The 19,894-nt window shown below is 40.6% G+C and overlaps 4 protein-coding genes across 6 annotated transcripts; 2 read left to right on the forward strand and 2 right to left on the reverse strand.

Moving 5' to 3' along the window:
• Nucleotides 1–410: 410 nt before the first annotated feature.
• Nucleotides 411–2,850, forward strand: lrrc10 (leucine rich repeat containing 10). The gene is made up of 2 exons (XM_084932902.1): nt 411–610; nt 800–2,850. Exon 2 carries the CDS (start codon nt 875–877, stop codon nt 1,742–1,744), a length of 870 nt encoding a protein of 289 aa, XP_084789028.1. The 5' UTR covers nt 411–610; nt 800–874; the 3' UTR covers nt 1,745–2,850.
• A 1,116-nt stretch (nt 2,851–3,966) lies between these two features.
• LOC146382332 (seipin-like) lies at nt 3,967–6,669 on the reverse strand. The gene has a single exon (XM_084932900.1). The coding sequence runs from the start codon at nt 6,433–6,435 to the stop codon at nt 5,170–5,172; it is 1,266 nt and encodes a 421-aa protein (XP_084789026.1). The 5' UTR covers nt 6,436–6,669; the 3' UTR covers nt 3,967–5,169.
• A 15-nt stretch (nt 6,670–6,684) lies between these two features.
• fnbp4 (formin binding protein 4) lies at nt 6,685–13,710 on the forward strand. Its single transcript, XM_084932898.1, has 17 exons — nt 6,685–6,907; nt 7,357–7,428; nt 7,547–7,677; nt 7,955–8,129; nt 8,541–8,688; nt 8,781–8,883; nt 8,989–9,333; nt 9,412–9,604; nt 9,698–9,837; nt 9,919–10,023; nt 10,365–10,498; nt 11,512–11,672; nt 11,832–12,133; nt 12,239–12,356; nt 12,507–12,700; nt 12,904–13,061; nt 13,206–13,710. The coding sequence occupies exons 1-17, from the start codon at nt 6,784–6,786 to the stop codon at nt 13,288–13,290; spliced, it is 2,688 nt and encodes an 895-aa protein (XP_084789024.1). The 5' UTR covers nt 6,685–6,783; the 3' UTR covers nt 13,291–13,710.
• A 1,160-nt stretch (nt 13,711–14,870) lies between these two features.
• On the reverse strand, nt 14,871–19,772 carry LOC146382334 (uncharacterized). Of its 3 annotated transcripts, none has more exons than XM_084932910.1 (4): nt 19,426–19,772; nt 17,177–18,222; nt 16,037–16,353; nt 14,872–15,811 (listed from the first exon to the last, which is right to left on the reverse strand). In XM_084932910.1, coding segments are annotated over exons 2-4 (672 nt in total). In that variant the 5' UTR covers nt 17,179–18,222; nt 19,426–19,772; the 3' UTR covers nt 14,872–15,458. The 3 variants fall into 3 exon arrangements, with proteins under 3 accessions (XP_084789035.1, XP_084789036.1, XP_084789037.1); XM_084932911.1 differs by lacking the exon at nt 19,426–19,772 and adding an exon at nt 18,949–19,415; XM_084932909.1 differs by lacking the exons at nt 17,177–18,222; nt 19,426–19,772 and adding an exon at nt 16,793–17,057 and having other exon boundaries at nt 14,871–15,811.
• Nucleotides 19,773–19,894: the final 122 nt, after the last annotated feature.

A 19,894-nucleotide genomic window follows, 5' to 3' on the forward strand; every position in this document is an offset into this window, starting at 1 on the left:
CTTTGAGTATAAGCTTGCATGAAGATTGTTTGGATTTGGAGGATTTGACCTGCTATGTGTTGATTTTAAATGAACCCATTTCCAAGACTATACAATGTGGCATTGGAAAAACACAGATCTACAGAGATTTTCCATAACTGAAAACATAGTATACTGTAATCAAAGTAATCTGATATCCCTGCAAACACTGGCAAATTGCTAAGAACATTTCACCTGTTGAGCCCAGTGGCTTCCACCCAAGACTGCATCTGGGATGATTACAGCAGAATGCAAATGACCTTTGTTGCTCTTTCATCACAAAGCACTTATTCTGCTTATCCATGTCACCCTGCCCCTCCCTGTTTCTCTCTCTCCCACCTCTGTCATCTCAGAGAAGAAGAGGGGAAAGTCATTAGGCACAAATGGGGAGGAGAGAGCTAGTGGTTGCTATAGCCATGAGAGTCTGGGCAGAGCTTGGAGCCACAGAGAGATAGTGAGAGGACTGCACTGGGAAATATCTGCCCAGGGAATACAATAAGTTTTCAGCTCATTAAGTTGGATAAACAAATGGCTTACTGTAGGAGATACTGGGAGTCATACTGGATATCATCAGCAAGACATTAGAAAGAAGGTATTTTGAATTTTTTGTATGAACATCTTAACACTTACAATGTTTTTCTGTTTAATTTTATTATATATTACCTTGACACAACACCCCCTTTATTACATTAAAGGATGCACTTCATAATATAATTGATGTGTCATCCTCCTTCCTAAGCTGTTGTATGATTTCACTGTTTCTTTTTTCTTGATTATCAAGATGAATAAAAGCAGAGGGGAAGTGGAGGAGTGTTAATGGAACACCATGAAATTCACTTGAAGACAAAGGAAATGGATGTGGAGTAACAGTCTTGTAGCAGAAACAGTAAGAAAAATGGGCAATGCCATGAGAAGTATTCTCGCCTTCATTCCTTCTGAACGCTGCCAGCGCTTCTTAGTTGGGGACCTGAAGGAGATGCCACTAGATCGGACCCTGGACCTGAGTAGCCGACAGCTGCGAAAGCTGCCTGTTGCTGCCTGTCTCTTCAATGAGTTGGTGAAGCTTTACCTGAGTGACAACAACCTCAGCAGCTTACCGGCTGAAGTGCAGAGCCTGAGAAAGCTGCAGCTTCTGGCCCTCGATTTTAACTGCTTTGAGGAGCTCCCACTAGCCATATGCAGGTTGCCCCAGCTTAGTATTCTTTACTTGGGTAATAACAGGCTTTATCACCTCCCCGTAGAGCTGAGAGAGCTTAGGGAACTTAGCACTCTGTGGCTGGAGACTAATTGCTTCACTGTTTTCCCTAAGGTTGTTTGTGAGCTCTCAAATCTAAAGACCCTGCACCTCGGATATAACCAGATACGGAGTTTACCCAAAGAATTTGGACGGCTGCACGAGCTGCGAAGTATTTGGCTTGCTGGGAACCAACTGCCAGAGTTCCCACCAGTGTTGCTTGACATGCACTCTCTGGCTGTTGTTGATGTAGATCGGAACAGAATACATCATTTTCCTAGCCTTTCTCACATGCAGGGGTTAAAACTTGTGATCTATGACCACAACCCCTGTGTTAATGCCCCAGCAGTGGCTGAGGGAGTCAGAAGGGTTGGGCGCTGGGCTGATAGCTCAGATGACGAGCAGGAAGATGATGCTTCAAAAGCAGCAAGTGAGACTACAGCTGAGGTTGTCGAAGTCCATCCTGAAGAGCAACAGAACATTCAAGGTTAAGGACCAAAGTGACCTTCAGCTGTGGGGAGGCGGGATTGACTGGCCAGGCTCGAGTGGCGTCCTGGAGCACTTAAAGCAGAGTGGCATGACAAATACCGTCAGGGTGATGGTATTTGGTCCATATATGGTAAAGCCAATCATTTAAAAGGGAAAGTTCACCTCTGAAATCAAATCTACACACACACACACACACACCCTCAACTGGCCTGCTGTGCTACTTGTCTATCAGATTGTTTGGTGAGAGTTGGCCAGTTTTAGATATACTAGTTATGTTTGCATTTACATATCTTAGGATTATGACTTTATTTTGGATTGAACTGTCCTTATAAAGGCCATAAAGTAATGAAATCCAAAATGCATAGTCTGTAAAATGGGATATTTGAATCACGACATAAAAGCAATATTTAAAAAAACAAAATAAAAAGACTGCATGCCTTGAAATTATTCATTTCAACACCCTAAACTTTTTAATTGATCTTTTTCCTCTGGAATGTTGCATGTATTATATTGTTTGTGTATTGCCAAGTTCACATAGTATGTTTGCAAGGCAATGTGTCAAAACAGGCATTAACATTATTCTAGTAAATCAGCCATGCAGCTGTTGCTGTCCAGTGATCTGAGAATTAGTTTCTACTTTTATACTTTTATAGTCAGTATAATTCACAGTTTGTGACTTCTGATTTTACAATGCAAAGAATTAGAAAACATTTTGTTCCAGCAGTGCAAGATAGTATCTGCACCTGCTGAGGATTTTAATACCAGAGATGGATGGTTTAAGTCAATTAGTGCACTCTGTATCCAGACCAATGCATAATTCATCGACTAGATTGGAGCTGTGGCTTTGAATAAAGACTGCTAATGGGCCATAATGTCGTTGCTGTAAGGTTCTGGTTTGAAACAGATCATACATGCAATTTTGCAATTCCCCTGTGTACCAGGAAAATGTTCTGTAAACAAGCTTAAAAGTAATTCCACGATATATGATCTGGGCATTTGGAAACTTTCTAAACAAAATGCATAAAAAAAAAAAAGATTGAAAGGGCTTGAAATTGTTTTTTCTTCTGGAAATGTGATTATTTACAACTGATTTTCTGTGCTTCCACCTTTCATAGATTATTCTATAACATGTATTTGATTTTTTAAATATATGAATGCATAATATTTTACCTAAATGTATACTTATATTACGTTATAGTATTTATTATGATTTCAGGCAATCTTTTACATTTGTATGGTCCTATTATAAACTACATATATATCAATCTGATTTTGTTATGTTTTATGTGCTTAACATTATGTTTTAATGTAACAATGGAATAAACTTATTTAATCTTATATTAAACACAACACCTATTTTTTTTTTTTTTTTAAATCAGTATAGTTAAATTTGAAGGTTTGTGAATGTATAAACATCTTTATGTTTAGTCATTCAAAAGCATTCACCAGAGTTTTGGTACGTTTTTACCTTTATAACAAAATCAGACGTCATGTGAAGTTGCAGGATTTTTTTCAAACCAATAGCTGTAATGTTATTTAATCTATGCTTAAGTGTGACACATACCTATATATAGATTTCATGCTTAATACAAGCCAACAGCATCAATGTTAACCCTTTAAGTATCTGCAGATCACAACTTATTACAAACCATTTGAGTTTGCATTGCTGCTCTCTCTGCACACACACACTCACTGACCACTTTATTGGGTACACTGTGCTAGCACCAGGTTCAATCTGCTTTTCCCTTAAAAACTGTGTTAATTCGCATAGATTGAACAAGATGCTGGAAACATTCCTCTGAGCTTTTGGTCTATGCTGACATGATAGCATCACATGATAAAATCTCCTGTAGCGCCACATGTCAAAGGTGCTATGGGACTGAGATCTGATAAGTGTGTAATTCACGGTCATTTTGAAGAAACAAGTTTGGGCTTTGTGACATGGCACGCTACCCTGCTGGAACTAGCCATCAGAAGTTGCTTAGAATTTCCAGTAAAGTATCTGTACAAGAGATTGGAACAAAAAGAAGTAAACATATATATTTTTTAAATGTTAAAAACCTAGTATTCAGGACATGTTTACTGGAGATACAAGTTAACTTATCTTGTCGATGATTTTACATTTCTCAAATGTATATGTAATGTAATGTAAATTTGTTATTAAGTAATTTACTGTAAGACTGCAAGACAGTCATCAGATTTCTCTATAGGAATTAAAAATTCAGTTGGTAGCTAGAGTTGCTTTATTATGGTGACAATAAAGAAGTTAACTGTGTTTAATTTGTTTAACACATAACATCTACTCGTATTTTCTCAGGATACAAGATGAGAGATTATGAGTGCATTATATTACATACATAAATATATTTGGTTCAAAGTCCAACGAAAACACAACTTGCCCACTTCCTTTACTTAAACTTACTTGGATCCAAAGCACCCCTGAAGTGCAGGTTAAACACATGGAGGCTGAGCCACATACTAACATCAGCTTCAATTCTACAGTAACTTTACTATTCCTCTTATTCTCCATAGTCATTAATGATAAATAAAGAAAGTTTCACATGTATCAATAAACTTATATTACTTAAAAGACCCATCTAAAATGTTCTGGTGCTTGGTCGCGATGAAAACTAAATAAATAATATTTTTTAACAAACAGCAGAACGCAAACTGCACTTAATAATAAAGACCTCATAGAATGAACCACAACTGTATAAAAGAGTCAAGCTTTAACTAAATATGCCACACTAGGTAAGTCATGTGGTACACTGAAAAAGAACATGTATTTATAATATTAAAACAAACAAACAAACAAAACATCATTTTTTTGAGATCCCTCAGGCTGGACTCTTTGCACATTTTACCATAGCTGTCTTTTTACACCAAAATTTCCAAATCTAATTGGTCTCTCAATGACCCTTTGAGAAAATGCATTAGTCTTTTGCAGTTTTGTTTCAATTGCAAAGCATTTACTTTCAAACGTGGCTTCATATTTAATGATGTTTGAACTGAGAAGTAAGGGTAACACATGAGGAGATTGAACTGACTTAAAAGGGTGTGTTAAGCTGTTGGCATTACGTGACGATAGACAAGCCTGTTAGACAAGCCAGATCTGGAATGTAGCACCTCTTGATGTGGGAAAGAATAAACTCAAATGTAACAAAGACAAGAATTGTAAGTCCAGAAGAAAGAAATAAGCAGCACTAAAAGTTACAAAAAAAAACCCTCTTGTCAAAATGAGAAGTGTTCCAGCTAAAACAACGTGGCTAGTACTGATTACAGTCATGCATGTGAATTTGATCAAATTGGAACAGTAGGTATGCTTCAATCTATCACAATCTGCCAAATCACATTCAAACTGCTAAAGAGCGATAATGGAATATATAAGCATATCCTACAGGTACTGTAACTGTGTGAGGTGACAGGGTTCAAAGGCTCATCCAGGGTCCAGGTCTCTGCCGGAGTACTGTTTCACCCAGCTGAGGTGGAGAATTCTCTTCCACCTCTGGCCCATCAGACTCATGAGACTCCTCTTCCTTGCTATCTGGAACATCAGGCCCCAAGGAATCTGGGATTACAGAGGCATTCTTTGACAGCTCAGTGCCTGTGCCAGTCTCCTGAAAATCAGATGACTCACTCACAGATCCAGTCACTTTAGAAGAATTAAGTTCCTTCTGAGAGTTTTCCCTCTCCATGCGCTTTCGGACCTCTTCTCTCCGCTGCTGGATGCGGGTGTCGTCTCCCATCATAACCCTGACTCTCACTTGATCTGGAGGCCAGAGTCCACCCCATATAAACTGCAGGTAGCTGAACAGCACAATGACACTGAGGAAGGCAAAGTTGGTCGCTACACCAATCACTGCAGATGTCAGGGGGAAGTTATACAGAACATATCGAATACCAGTGAAGTAAGCATGGATACGGAGCTGAGATGAGTAGATCTGAACCTGTTTTGAGTGGATCTCAATGACTGCACCAATAGTGGGTTGATAAGCATTGGTCTTGTAGTCTGAGAATAGCTCCACCTCTATGAGCTGCTTCTGCTCCGCCATGCCAGTGACAAGAAGAGGAGCGAACACTAAGGTACTCATAGTCTGCAGAAGCTTAGAGCGGTAATGCAGCATTGTAGATCTTCCAACTGATGAGACAGTCGTTCCACCCTTGGTATAACAAGACATCTTTACCATGAACATACCCAGCTCTTCATTCACTGGCGATTCAGGCATTTCCAACTCCAAAGATATTTGGTAAGGCTGACCATTGGCCATCACCTGATCTCTGCCATTCTTCATGAAAGAGATGTTGGCTGTGGGGAAGGAGCAAAGTCTCGACTCCGAGGTATCACAGTCAGCAGTGTAGAAGAAGTGCACTGGGGTGGAGAAGCTCACGGTAGGCATATAAGAGTAATAAAAGCTCCCATAGAGAAAGATGGACACCCAGAGCAGCAGCACTAGGACACAAAAAAGGATGGCTGCCTGAAGCAGTGTCCGTCGGGCTTTGAGGAGCGTGACAGCTGCCACATCGTGCAGCCAGTGCAGAAGTGGTCCCATGGCACCTCCTAATGTTTCCGATCCGGAACTCACCGACCTTCTTCTGGTCCCGTTCTGGACAGTCGTTGCTCCTTGGAGTCCCGTGGACTGCTGCCTCAGCGGAAGGTCCCTACCTTGATGCATCAGTGGGTGGGTCTTCTCCATAACCGTGTAAATCGCTTATCTTCACCCTCCATTTCAAGTCTGGTTAACCGGCTACACGCTAACCGTGATAGTTGCAGCTACCGTCACGGGTGAAATAAACTACTCGGCAAACACAAATATCCTGCTTTTCTAAAGTCTGGACTGTGTTGGTTTCACTCAGACTGTGAATTTAAGATAGCAAATTAGCCTGCCGGGTTACGCAGTGAATTTCCGGAGACTATGCTCAAAACACTACACCGTGACCCGGAAATGAAAAGCTTTTGTGCCAGCTCGAAGCAGCAACGTAGAAAAAAGGCAGTAATTAACGTCGCCAGCGAAGGAAGCAGGCCTACAAACACATAAACAGAGATGGGGAAGAAAAGTCGCCTCCCTGGAGGAGCCGTCGGTCGGAGAACTATATTGCAGCTTTCCCCACCCGGGAACCGCGGCGTGAATGTTGGAGAGAGAGAAGAAGCGCCCTCGGGATCTGATGGTATTTTATCTCAGTAGCATGTTAGCGGCAGGCTAGCCTAGTGCTAAATACCTGAGGTGCGAACAACGGGCTCATCTGATTATTATTATTAATTACAATAATACTGTTATTTTTATATTTAGCTGTCCAGTTACTTAACATATGCTGCAAATATACACCGTCGCTGAGAAACTGCAGCTGAGAGCTGTAGTTATTATGAATTATTTTTCTAATTTTAGCTTCTACCAGAAGCTATAGGCTAGTGCGCTAAGCTAACAGTTCGGGGAACATCATCACTTTATCTTACAAAATATGTTAGAAGATAGGATAGGATCAGCTAGCCAAAAAGAAAAGGGGGAATGATCTGTGGGATCGATACCCTTTAACTGCGATGCTTTTTATTTAGTCTATGAATACCTGTAATGGTAAAAGCGACAATACTTTACTACAAAACTTTGTTTTTTCCCCAGATGAACAGGATGGGGATGGGCATAGATTCGTGAGACGCACAAACATCAAGGCTCCAGCAGTAAAAGCTACAGGTGAAGTGTTTTTCTCTCCCTCTCTCTTTTCGTGTGTGTTGCTGCAGTCATTCTCAAGCAGCAGATTCAAGACTTTATTTCATTTCGCTGAACAAAGCTTTTTTGCTTTCACTTGTAGAGGGGTTGTCTTTGCTCGGAGCCTATGAGGATAGCGATGAAGAGGATGCGGGAGATTCTCATCGGTCAGCCGCAAATTCTCAACACAATCAGTCAGGTGACATCGACAGCACACTGGCCAATTTCATGGCTGTAAGTATGATGACGATACTGTAAGCCAGTCTCTTATTATTTATGTTGAGCTAATAAAGGTGTAGATTAATGACAAGTAGGTTAAAATCAACTTCTACTTTATAACTTTATAAAATTGTTTGTTTTTCCTGATTTTTCAAATAACTTATGAAGATTTTATACTCTTTGAGCTCCTTATTCATTATTAAATCATATACTCTATGTAAAGTCTAGTGCTTTGACCAGTGTGGTTTATTCATGCAACTAAAAACTTGCCATCTGTGTTTTCTGGTTGCAGGAAATTGATGCAATCACAACTCAGCCAAGTTCAGATGATGCACCAACTCATCAGTCAGTTCCAAGTGCTACTCCACCCAAACCTGAGGTTAATACTCAGCAGCCAGCTGCTGGTGAAGGACAGAATCAGCAAGGCACAGACTTTGAGTACAATACACAGTACTCACTAGCCGGCGGTAATTATCTCTGCTTCATTAAAATATCAAGTGTGCATGTCCTTAGTGAACTGATTTATATTTCTTCACCAAAAATAATTTGTATAATAATGTATTTATATTCATGTGAAAAGAAAACGGTATTTTTCTAATGTTATATTCTTGATTACATAAAGTATTTAACGATGTGCTACATTGATTAAATAAAGAGATCAATCACGCAGTAGTTACTTTCAAAAGGGACAGTTTGATATTGATGTCTACTAACCATTAAACGCAGCCGATTTTTTGTTTTGTTTTGTTAATATCTTCTTTGCTCTAACTGAGAACACTGGAGTTTTTTTGTCTTATTTTGTTTGTTTGTGACAAGGACAGTTTTTGAGATATTGTTTTGGGGTTTTTTAAAGTCCCATGTATTTGCTTGTATTTCAGTGGGTGTAGAGATGGGAGACTGGCAGGAGGTGTGGGACGAGAACTCTGGTTGCTATTATTACTGGAACACACTGACCAATGAAGTGTCCTGGGAGCTGCCACACTATCTAGCTGATCAGGTGCAAAGCCTGGGACATTATACCAACAGGTAGGAGACATTAAGAGTATCAAACAAAGTGTTTGAAGATTATGTTTATTTCTGACACCTGATAATTGTGGGTATTCTGCTTTTATTTATAGCTCGAGTGTCAATGGAAATGGCACAGCTCATGCAGGTTATTGCACAGAAGAAAATGCTGTATCTGCTGCCACAACAACATCAGCAAAAGAGACAAAAGTGAAGGCATGTTCCATCTGTCCCCAATTCAGCTATTCAGCCAGTTTCTGTTTTGTTTAAATACTCTCACTTTGATACTAAATATGACTTGCACTGTGTTTTTCTTTAAAGGAGGTAATTGAAAGCGTTGTAGGCCTCACAAGTGAAGAGGAAGAGCGCCAGGGAGTTGCTGCAGCACTCCTCGCTCCTCTGATCCCCTCTGAAGTGAAGGAAGCAGAAGAGAAATGGAGGAAAAGACTGCTTAAAGGCCTGGATGAGAGTGAGAATAGCTTGGATTCTGACGGAGATGGCATTCGTCTTACAGGATCTCCTTCTACCCCTCTGAGGGACTCCGACTCAGCTCCCATTGTCCAGAAAGATGGATGCACCAAGAAGCAATCTGGAGACAACTCTGAAGGTGATGAAGAGGCAGAAGAGGACACCATGGAGTTAGAACTGGCTCTGGAAAGGAAAAAGGTGTGTATTTAATGCAGCTCAGGAATATCTTTGAAACTTTCTTTTGGCACACAGAATAATCAAACACCTGACTCTTAGGCTGAGCTACGAGCACTGGAGGAGGGTGATGTCAGTGCCGGGGGCTCCAGTCCTTGTTCTGAGAATAGCCAAGAAGCCTCCGGTCCTCGTGGTGTCCTGCTGAAGAAGAACCGGTGGAAGACTTCTTTCCTCAGTGCTGCCAGCCCCGACTCTAACAGTAGAAGCTCAGATATACCGGATAACACAGAGACCGGTTAGTTTAAACATTAACACATGAGAGAAGTGGGTGGAATAACATAAAAAAAATTCTATCTACATAATTTTATGCCTCTCTTGTTTCTTGTAGCACTTCCTAAAGTCTTAGAAAGTGTTGAGGAAGGAGAAGACAATGAAGTGGAAAATTCTGAGGACAAAATGGGTTCAAAACCTTCCGTGAAGGAGGAGGGGGAGACATCTGAGCTCAAAGAGGAAACTCCTGAGCTCAAGGTAACAACACTACTACTATTACTAGCAAACAGTAATTGTGCACTCTCTTTTGAGAAGTATTTTAATGGTAAAAAAATGTAGTTTCAGATCGGTGAACTGGCAAACACCTTAATCAGCAAGATGGAGTTTCTTGGGATAAATAAGAAAGGGATCTCAAACTTTCAGCTGCTTCTGCTACAAACTGAGGTGTGTGGATATTCATTTTCTAAGCAATGTCATCCTAACTTCCATTTGCTGCTTTTCTAATGCGACTTTTAAAATATTTAACATTTAATTTTGTTTCACATAATTTTGCACAGGCACGCGGTAGTGTTTAATATTTAAAATCTTCATAATAATTCATCATAAGGTGTCATTCTGGAAACTTACTGTAATTACTCTTCCATATTACTCATCTATCCTGCAGCTCTTCTGTCTTTATCTGTCTCTTGAGCCCTTTAGTTATATTTTATGGGCTTTTGTCTAATTTTTGTCTCTGTCCCTCTTGTCTTTCTTTTTTTGTTCTTTATTTCATTTTTTCCCCCCAGACACGGGTTGCTGATTGGAGGGAGGGCGCTCTGAATGGAGTCTATCTTCGCCGCCGGCTGCAGGAAGCTGCCGAACACATAAAATATTACGAACTTAACGCCACCCCTAAAGGCTGGTCCTGCCACTGGGACAGGTACGCGCTCCTTACCTTTCACATCTCTAAACTCCCCAGCCCCCCAAAAATCTTACCGTGTGACTACACATCCCTCAGTGCTGAGGTTGCAGACTTTGTAACATGACTTGGGGAGAAGCTTAACCAGTCCGAGTGGATCAAAATACTTACCAGAAACAGACTCTTCAGGTTTTTGTGATGCAGTCCTTTGCGTACACTGATAAGGGAGCATCCACTCTGGGCCTGCCTGCTTCGTGTTAAATACACCTGCCACAGAGAGGACTCTTAGTCCCTTAACAGACTCTTAAGCCTTTTGTTGTAAAAGGGCATTTGTAAACTGATTATGGGTCCAGTCAGTGGAAAAACTGGGAGGGGGTGTATGGTAGGAAGGTTTGGTTGCGTGGGACAGCTTTGCACTTTACAGGACTACAACCCCCTGAATGCAATGCTGAAAGAGTGATGCCCTGGAAGCGACGAGTGTCACGCATCAAATAAAAGGTGAAGATGGAGCAATGACGGGAATCCAGCAGGTCAGACCAACTCTATTTCATATGTTTTCCTGTTTTTCCATTTACTTCTTTCTGACATAAAATGAGTTGAATTTGTGCTTCTTATTTTATGCCCTATGGTTGTTGTTGCTGCTGCTGCTGCTGCTGATGATGATAATAATAATAATGGTACTTCCTCCCCGGCGTCTTCCTGTGTCTGGGAGGGAATGGTTGTCTAAAACAAAAGAAATGTGACAACCATGGTGTGAGCTGCTGAATGCTGCTTTCAGGACCTAGAGATGATTTGTTTGTTTATTTATTCCTGAGAGCAAGGTGGGTTCCCTATCCACAACCATAACCACACTCTTAATTCGGCCTTTGTTCAGGACAGTTAAAAGCACTGTCCATACCAACATTCCTAGTCCTTAATTGTGGCCATACTGTCCACTCCCTTGCCCTTCTGTCCCAGGGTATCAAGCTACACAGCAAGTATGTAGACCAGTGGTTGAGACTTGTGCCTTCTATCTCTGTTGTCCCACTCTCTAGAGAGCACAGGCGGTATTTCTATGTGAAGGACCGGACCGGTGCCTCCCAGTGGGATTTTCCAACAGAGGATGACAAGGAGGAGGACCTGAAAGATGGCCAGGGTACTCAGACACAGACTTCAAGCCAGGTGGATACCAAAACAAGTGCATCAGGTGTCACAGGTAAATCTGTTATTACTGCTGCTGATCTTAGACTAGGAGAAATTACTGGGGAGTGGAAAGGAAAATAATTGCAATAAAGTCTGTTCAATACATATTTCTTTGCTGTAATTGCATAATAATGTTAATCTCCCTTTTTTATTGTTTTATTTTTAAACAAAGGATCTACATGTCCTCCTACTGCCCCGCCACCACTACCTCCTCAGCCCAATCCATCATCCTTCTGGTCCCCATCCCAACCTCCACTTCCTGACAGCCCTCCTCCACCATCCAACTACCCCCCACCTCCACCACTCCCCCCAGGCTCACCACCTCCCCCACCTCCCCCTCCTGACAGTGATGGAGAGATCATGGAGGTGGAGATGGAGATGGATGATGACAATGATGAAGAGCCTCCAGCCCCTGGAACTGAGGAAGATGGCAGTGGGAAGCCTCCTTTGCCACCAGGCTCTGCTAGCACGAAGGTGTGGAAGTAGTTATGATTCTAATTACATTAGTGTTTTCATTTTTTCAGAAGAACAGTAGCCATCAGCTTTAGCTTTATATTGTATTTGTTGTCATTTACACAGGCTGTCGAGTCATCGGGTCCCCTGGGAAAGGGTCAAAAACGTAAAGCTGGTCAGATGAATAAAACCATTACAATTGGCAGCAGTCCCATTCTGTACACCCAGCCAGCTGCCAGTGCAGGTAAAAAAAAAAAAAAAAAAAAGCTTCACTACACGTCCATCATAATGAAAACAAAAGGCAAAGCTACACTGAATAAGGGACAGTACATGTACACAATTGGTTAATTTAATATGTTTACAAAGTAGCAATAAAGTTTCTCCTTGTCTGCAGCCCCTCTAATGTCAGCAACTGCCTACTGGGGTATGCCGGCCGTCACTGCCCCTTTGGTACCTTGTGAACCTCCAGCTCCACCTGTCCCAGTTCTGCCTCCACAACCACCACTGCCACCATCTCAGCCACCCTTTGAACCTACTGGGGCAAAAACTCTGCCCACAGACAAGAGCAAGAAAACCAAAAAGGATAAGGTTAGTATTGGAGTTAAAATCAGCTGACCAAGAAGTCTTTCATTCCGGAGTGTTCATCATGGTTTGTCTTTTGTTAAAGACTAATTGTTCTCAAAAAAAAAAATTCCTTTCCATGAAGCCGTCCCTTTGATGCAATACTTAAAATGACATTCAGGAAAACATGCAGTTCACGTTTTCCATTTGACACACTTCTCTCTCTCTAGCCCAAGAAAAGTAAGACCAAAATGCCTTCTCTGGTGAAGAAGTGGCAGAGTATACAGAAGGAGTTGGATGAGGAAGAAAAGAGCAGTTCCAGTGATGAAGATAGAGAGCTGCTCAACAAGAAAAGTATTGAAGAGTGGAAGCAACAGCAGCTCAGCACGTATGTGGTTATGCCCTTTCCTTTTACTTTAGGTTTTAATTTTTTTATTTTTTAAAATGAGCTTTATTTGTTTTTACTGCTTTCTCGCCCAGTTTTACTCTTATTTCAGTGATTATAAATGTAACTTTTTTTCAATTTTTACAGAGGAAAAGCTTCAAAGAATGCCAACTTTGAGGCATTGCCCGAGGACTGGCGGGAACGCCTGAAGAAAAGGAAGATGAACACGTAACATCAGGTCTGGGTCATACACTGTCCAGGCAATGTTTTTAAAAAACACTCCAACCACTGTCATTAGGTTATCCTTCCCCAGCTTAGGGTTTTCTCTAAACTTGAACTTTTACTTGTCCGTGATGAAGACATTTAGAAGCCCTTACATGGCAGGCCATGAATGTCCTTCTCCTGGTTTTTGTAGCCACCACTGTAAATGTGCCAAATGTCTCGAGTAAATCGGTATATCAAGTGTTTCATGGCTATTTTGTATAGCCCCTTGTAGATGATCACCCATTTGTTTTGGAGGATTTTATTTTGAGCATTTTTACAATGTTGTATATAAAATGTATAATGGGATAAGCCATGTTTATGGAAGGGGGGGGACTTCATTGAACTTGTATATTTTGTAAAAAGTTATTAAAAAATGTTTCTAAAGTGATCTTTTTTTTTTTTCTTTTGCATTTTTGTTCGGTTTTGTTTTCCCTCCCACCATCTCAATCACAATTTACTTGTTTTCAGTAACAATACTACATTGACCAGTAATGACTAAGACATACAACTATACAAACAGCACAAGAGTGCATTTGGATCACTGTCCTTTTTTATTTTGGGTTTTATGACAAAGTCAATACTACATTCATTGTTCTGTGTGTTAGTTATGGGCAGGAGGAGACATTCAGAGCACTGCATCTGAATCCAAGTCTAGGAGTACAAGAACTTGGGTGTCCTTAAGGATAACAGGCTGAACTGGAAGAGCAAAACAGGAATTATTGGGAGATGAGCAGGCTCTGTTTCCTAAGTAAGCTGTAAATCCTTCAGTATGTGCAGATTCTATCACTCACCAGTGGTGAGTGCAGTTTGTACTGTGGTCTGCTGGGGGAACAGGATCAGAGCTGAAGATACCCACAGACTGAATAAACATCAGAAGAGCTCGCTATGAAGAAACTGTTCTCCACTATAGGTAATCCTGACCATCCTCTGCACCACTGGACAGGCAGTGGAGCATCTTCCCTAACAGACTGATTTAGGTCTGGACAGAAATCTTTAATATCACATCTTATTCCCCTCTATAATACAATATATCTGGTAGAAAGGCATCTGTCAGAGCAGGGTAACCAGATGGCAACAAACTAAATGTGGGCTAAACGCCGTGAGGGACAAAGTTGGGCACATGAAGAATGCTGAGAGGTATACTAAACTGATTGTGGTTGTTTTAATCATATTCAACGAGATCTGCAGAGCGTGTGACTTTTTTGGTGACTTTACTTTTCCTGGTGAGTATGGAATTATAGGCAGAGGTGGGTCGAGTATCCAAAACAAAAAAAAAAACAAAAAAAAACAATTGTACTCAAGAGTATCATTACTTTAAAATATTACTCAAGTAAAAGTGAACAGTAGTCATCAATAAAGTTACTCGAGTAAGAATTAAAAAGTACTTGGTGAAGAGGCTACTCAAGTACTGAGTAAGCAGCAAGTAACTGTTTGAAATGTCAGATTTAAAAAAAAAAAAAGCTATCAGACAAAAATATACAAATTTTAGTATTTTCAAAAGGAATATATGCAAAAAGATCCACAAAATAAGGCACAATTCTAATTTCAAGATTTCAGTTTTTCCACAATGTAAAGCTTTTTCAAGCAAAACCCACAGTAAATATATTCGCATTTACAGCAGCCTCAGAGAAAACATTAGAACGAGGCAACTTCAACATAACAGACTACAGCTGATGCGCCAGAATGTCATACTAGGGGTGGTTCTTTTAAATACAAGGAGGGATTAAGTAAATCAGAAACAAATGACACAGAGATGCAACAGGTATAATCAGGAAAAGTTTATTCCCAAGGCGGACAGCAGGAATTAAAAAAAAAAAAAAGAACCACACACACACACACACACACACACACACCCACACACGCTAAAATTCCACAGGAATAGACATTCTAACAAAACTATAAAATGTTCTTTGTATACTAAAATACCCTGAAGTATAGACAGTGGATTAACACAGTGTAATATGAAAACACTAAAAACATGCAATACAAACATCAGAATGAAAATATTTCAAATAAAAACTACACCCACAAATAAACACTGAAATCAGAGTAAAACTAATTATAAAAAGACAAATACAAATTTCCACTATGTGGATGTACATATGTGTATGGCTCACTTTACCATAAATTGTTTCTTCAGTCAGTGAAATGGTGGTTCAGCTTCAGCAGCAGTTGGCTCTCAAGGTTCTTGCTGTGAAGCTGTGACCGTTTGGCAGTGAACAGGAGTCCTGCATGACTAAAAAGTCTCTCACAGGCTGCAGATGCAGGAAGAGCTGTATTGACTTTGACTGACAGCTTCTTGATCTGAGGAAAGCCATGCAATACATCCATACCTCCAGTGAATGGACATGAAAGGTACCTCTCCAGCTCCCGTGCTTCTGGATTTCCTGACCCCATGGACCCAAAGAAGACATCTTCATCAGATAGGCTGCTGTTTGTGCTGGCCTCACCCAACTCCGTGTCTAGTTGATGTCTGATGAAGGTCAGACCTGTGGAAAGATGTATGGTTAGGTCTGTGCATTAGTGTGCTGTAGACTGCCGAGCTGCTGTTTGGCATGAAAAATTTTAATCACACCGGAGATGTTTTTTCCCTAACTTTTGTCAGCCTTCCCCCCCCCCCAACTAACACTATAATCCCAAATCACAGTAACAAGAAAAGTCATTATAAGTCAAAATCTAGTGGCTCACAACTTAATGGTAACATGCATATTTACCAGCTTTTAAGATGCTCTCCTCTGTGGTCCATGATGTTCTGAATCTTGGTATTAGTATTGCAGCTGCAATCAGCTCAGGGTCTTTCATCATTTCTCCAAAACGTTTCTGGATTCCATCCCGCAGCGCATCAACAAGAGGTCTACACATTTTGCAAGATGACTCCAGCTTCCTCAGCTTCTCCAGCAACTGGTAAAGTGTTGGCAGCAAGAAGCCCATGTGCACAGATGATTCCCCTTGGAGGGTATTAAGGGCCATGGCAACAGGCTTCATCACAGCAGTGTACTCAACCAAAAATCCCATTTCAGCAGGATTGAACCTAAAAAAGGTGTCAAAACAGAAATAGGTCATAGCCATTTCTACAGCAATGTAATAACTGAATTGTCTGTAAAATTTGCAAATGATTGCAAAACGAGACAGTAAAACTATAAATAAATAAATTTATAATTTATATTTATAAATAAATAAAGGCAGAGCCTTCAGTTTTCAGGCCCCTCTTCTGTGGAACCAGCTTCCAGTTTGGATTCGGGAGACAGAAACTATCTCTACTTTTAAGATTAGGCTTAAAACTTTCCTTTTTGCTAAAGCATATAGTTAGGGCTGGACCAGGTGACCCTGAATCCTCCCTTAGTTATGCTGCAATAGACGTAGGCTGCCGGGGGATTCCCAAGATGCATTGAGTTTTTCCTTTCCAGTCACCTTTCTCACTCACTATGTATTAATAGACCTCTCTGCATTGAATGATATCTGTTATTAACCTCTGTCTCTCTTCCACAGCATGTCTTTTATCCTGTCTTCCTTCTCTCACCCCAACCGGTCGCAGCAGATGGCCGCCCCTCCCTGAGCCTGGTTCTGCCGGAGGTTTCTTCCTGTTAAAAGGGAGTTTTTCCTTCCCACTGTCGCCAAAGTGCTTGCTCATAGGGGGTCATATGATTGTTGGGTTTTTCTCTGTATCTATGAAGCGCCTTGAGGCGACTTTTGTTGTGATTTGGCGCTATATAAATAAAATTGAATTGAATTGAATAAATAATTGATAATATTTACATTTTTCAGTGTCAGTCAAAGTCACTTAAAAAAAAAAAAAGGGTGGATTCACACATTAGTCACAATTTAATATTTAAAAACAAGTTCCATCAACTTACATCTTTATCTTTAATGCCGTGCAAACATTGCGGATTGCTTTCTCTCCTTGCTCTTTATGAATGCGCACAAGTCTTTCCACAGCAAGGAACAGGGAGTTTGATTGGGTCGAAGAAACTGCAACTTGCACTCACGTTCCACTGTTTCATAAGCCATGATTGACCTGCTGGTTTTATTCCACAGAGCATGACATTTTGCAAAAGCAGACCGAGACAGTCTCTTGTATGTATCATTGGTAGCTTCTGCAGCAGTGGCATCAACTGTTGATATAAGATTGAGTAGATGACATGCACATTTTTGGTGCCTTGGAAGCTGGTACTCCAGACCTGTGTTGTCATCCAAAGCGGCAAACACATCTTGATACTCCACCTCTAACTCACTGTCTTCTGCATCATCAAGGATAGACCCACTATCCTCCTGCCAATTTGTTGTTTCTTCCTCTTTGTCCTCACCATATAATCGAAAGGCCTTCAAGAAGTTTGAACCACTGTCTGTTGTCGTCCGGGTCACTTTTTCTCTGATGTGATACTCTGAATGGATTTCCTCTAATGCAGCAGCAAGAACATCAAATGTGTGTGAACCTTTAAGAGGTCTACAAGCCAGTGCAGCAGAATGCCTTTCTAAAGAGATGTCATCTATCCAGTGACAAGTCACTCCTAAGTAGCTATGCTGTCTGGCAGACCAGCAGTCTGTTGTGGTAGCAACGTAGTTCACAGTGCTCAGTTTTTGGTGATTATGCTTTTCATGTTCTTCACAGCGTCTTGTATTTTTGAGCACAATGTTTTCCTTGTCATTACTGTACACTGAGGTAGCAAGGTTTCCATCATAGTCTTGAAGGACGATGTCTCAACTATAGAAAATGGTTGGTTGGCCTCACATACAAACGTAAGCAGAAGCTTGTCGTTGCTTGTGTTATTCGCCTAGAACCAGTGAAAGAGTCTGTAAGTTTTGCGTTCTTCATAGGTGGCTCAGTAGAAGAGGATGACTTTCTTTTTCTGTGGCTGTCCATTAATTCTGTATACATCCTCAATTTGTTGGAGTGAACCCTCTGTTGGCAGAAAAAAATAGACCATGAAATGACATGTGACTAAGCAATTTCTATACAGTTCTTAGAAAAAAAAGAAAAAGATCCATATTTTTAACCCTCCTGTCATGTTCAACCCCCCCACCCATTGACTGAACGACCAAATGAAAGGCCCCCTGAATGACCCATTGACGCACCCACACAACTGAATTTGGTGGTGAAAACGGTTTGTTATGGTAATTTAAGAACTGTTAAAACAGACCAGTCAATTTTGACTGGGAACACTGAAGTAAGGGGTGGGGGATGAACGCGACCGGAGGGATAAACTAGCACAAAAAACATTTCTCACCACTAAATTCACTTAAGTGGGCCGTTCAGTGAGTGGATTCCAGTTCATTGCCTATGGCAGTTACTTTTGTCAGGGAACACCACAGGTGTAACAATGCTGATTAAAACACTCAAAATTCAATGAAAGAGGTGATCATTACTTTTATATGTTCAAGTGCAGAGGATATCATTATACAATCAGATGTAAAACACAATATTTATGAGTGCTTTAAGTTGTGAATCGGATAGATTTGACCGGAAGACTACAGGAAGGAAAGAGAAACAAAGTCGTGCCTACATTACATGGGTTTCCACTTAAAAAAGAAATTCCAGATTAAGTTCAAAACAAGAACATATGCAAGGCTTAGCAGTGCTAGTGAATAGATTCTCCTTCAAAAAAAACAAAAACCAAAAACCCTTTACCTTATAACTGTACTTCTCTGAAGCAAGAGTCAGGACAAAAAGTCACTTGTAGAGAAAAGAAAAATATTAAAATGGCTTAATTACTAATGTAGTTTCTAGGAGAAAGGGAGTGATTCTGGATATGTGCATTTTTTTTAAAAAATCATCTCATTTTTAATATGGGCAAGACCTAAGACTGTGATTCTATAACCCACGGGTGTCAAGCTCCAGTCTTCGAGGACCAGTGTCCTGAAACTATTAAACATGTGCTCACCGCGACATGCCGAATTATTGCTTATTAGGACATTAGCAAGACTCTATGGTACTTGAGTGCATGCTGAGGTGGCAAAATTCAGCCATTTAATTCATGTGTGTTGGACTATGGACACATCAAAAAGTTGTAGTACACCGACTCTCAAGGAATCAAGCTCGACACAGCGGCTGTAAGACTGACATCCACTTAACCACAGCTAAAAAAGAAATTTAAAGTAAACTTACCGCAACATGTTTCCTCAGGTTAGATGTTGAGTTTTTGTACGCTGAAACGTCGGTTTGCTTTGGCTCACACAGAAGACATCGCATTATATAGCTGTCCTTTTGTACTCCTTTAAAGCGAAACATGCTTTGCATATGCGGCCAAGGGTGTTTGTCCTGTTCAGTGTTAGCGGAGACGGTTGCCATTTTTTGATGTATTTCTTCTGTCCGTCTTTGGAAGTTGAAAGGCTTGGGCTACTCGGCCTGCCATTTTATATCTGGTCATGTGACCGCATGGCTACGTCTGATTGGTGAAAGAGTTACCGGTAGCTCCAGTGGCGGCATGATCCATAATTTATGTTAGTAGTATTATCCAATGTGTGAAATTAATTATTAAAAAAAAGTAACGAGTCGAATTTTGCAAATGTGGCGGAGTAAAAGTGCCGTTTCTTCTTCACAAATGTACTCAAGTAAAAGTAAAAAGTATAGTGCA

The sequence above is a fragment of the Perissodus microlepis genome, chromosome 7 (assembly GCF_051167445.1).
Source record: "Perissodus microlepis isolate ML-2025 ecotype Zambia chromosome 7, ASM5116744v1, whole genome shotgun sequence".
Taxonomy (NCBI): Eukaryota; Metazoa; Chordata; class Actinopteri; order Cichliformes; family Cichlidae; genus Perissodus; species Perissodus microlepis.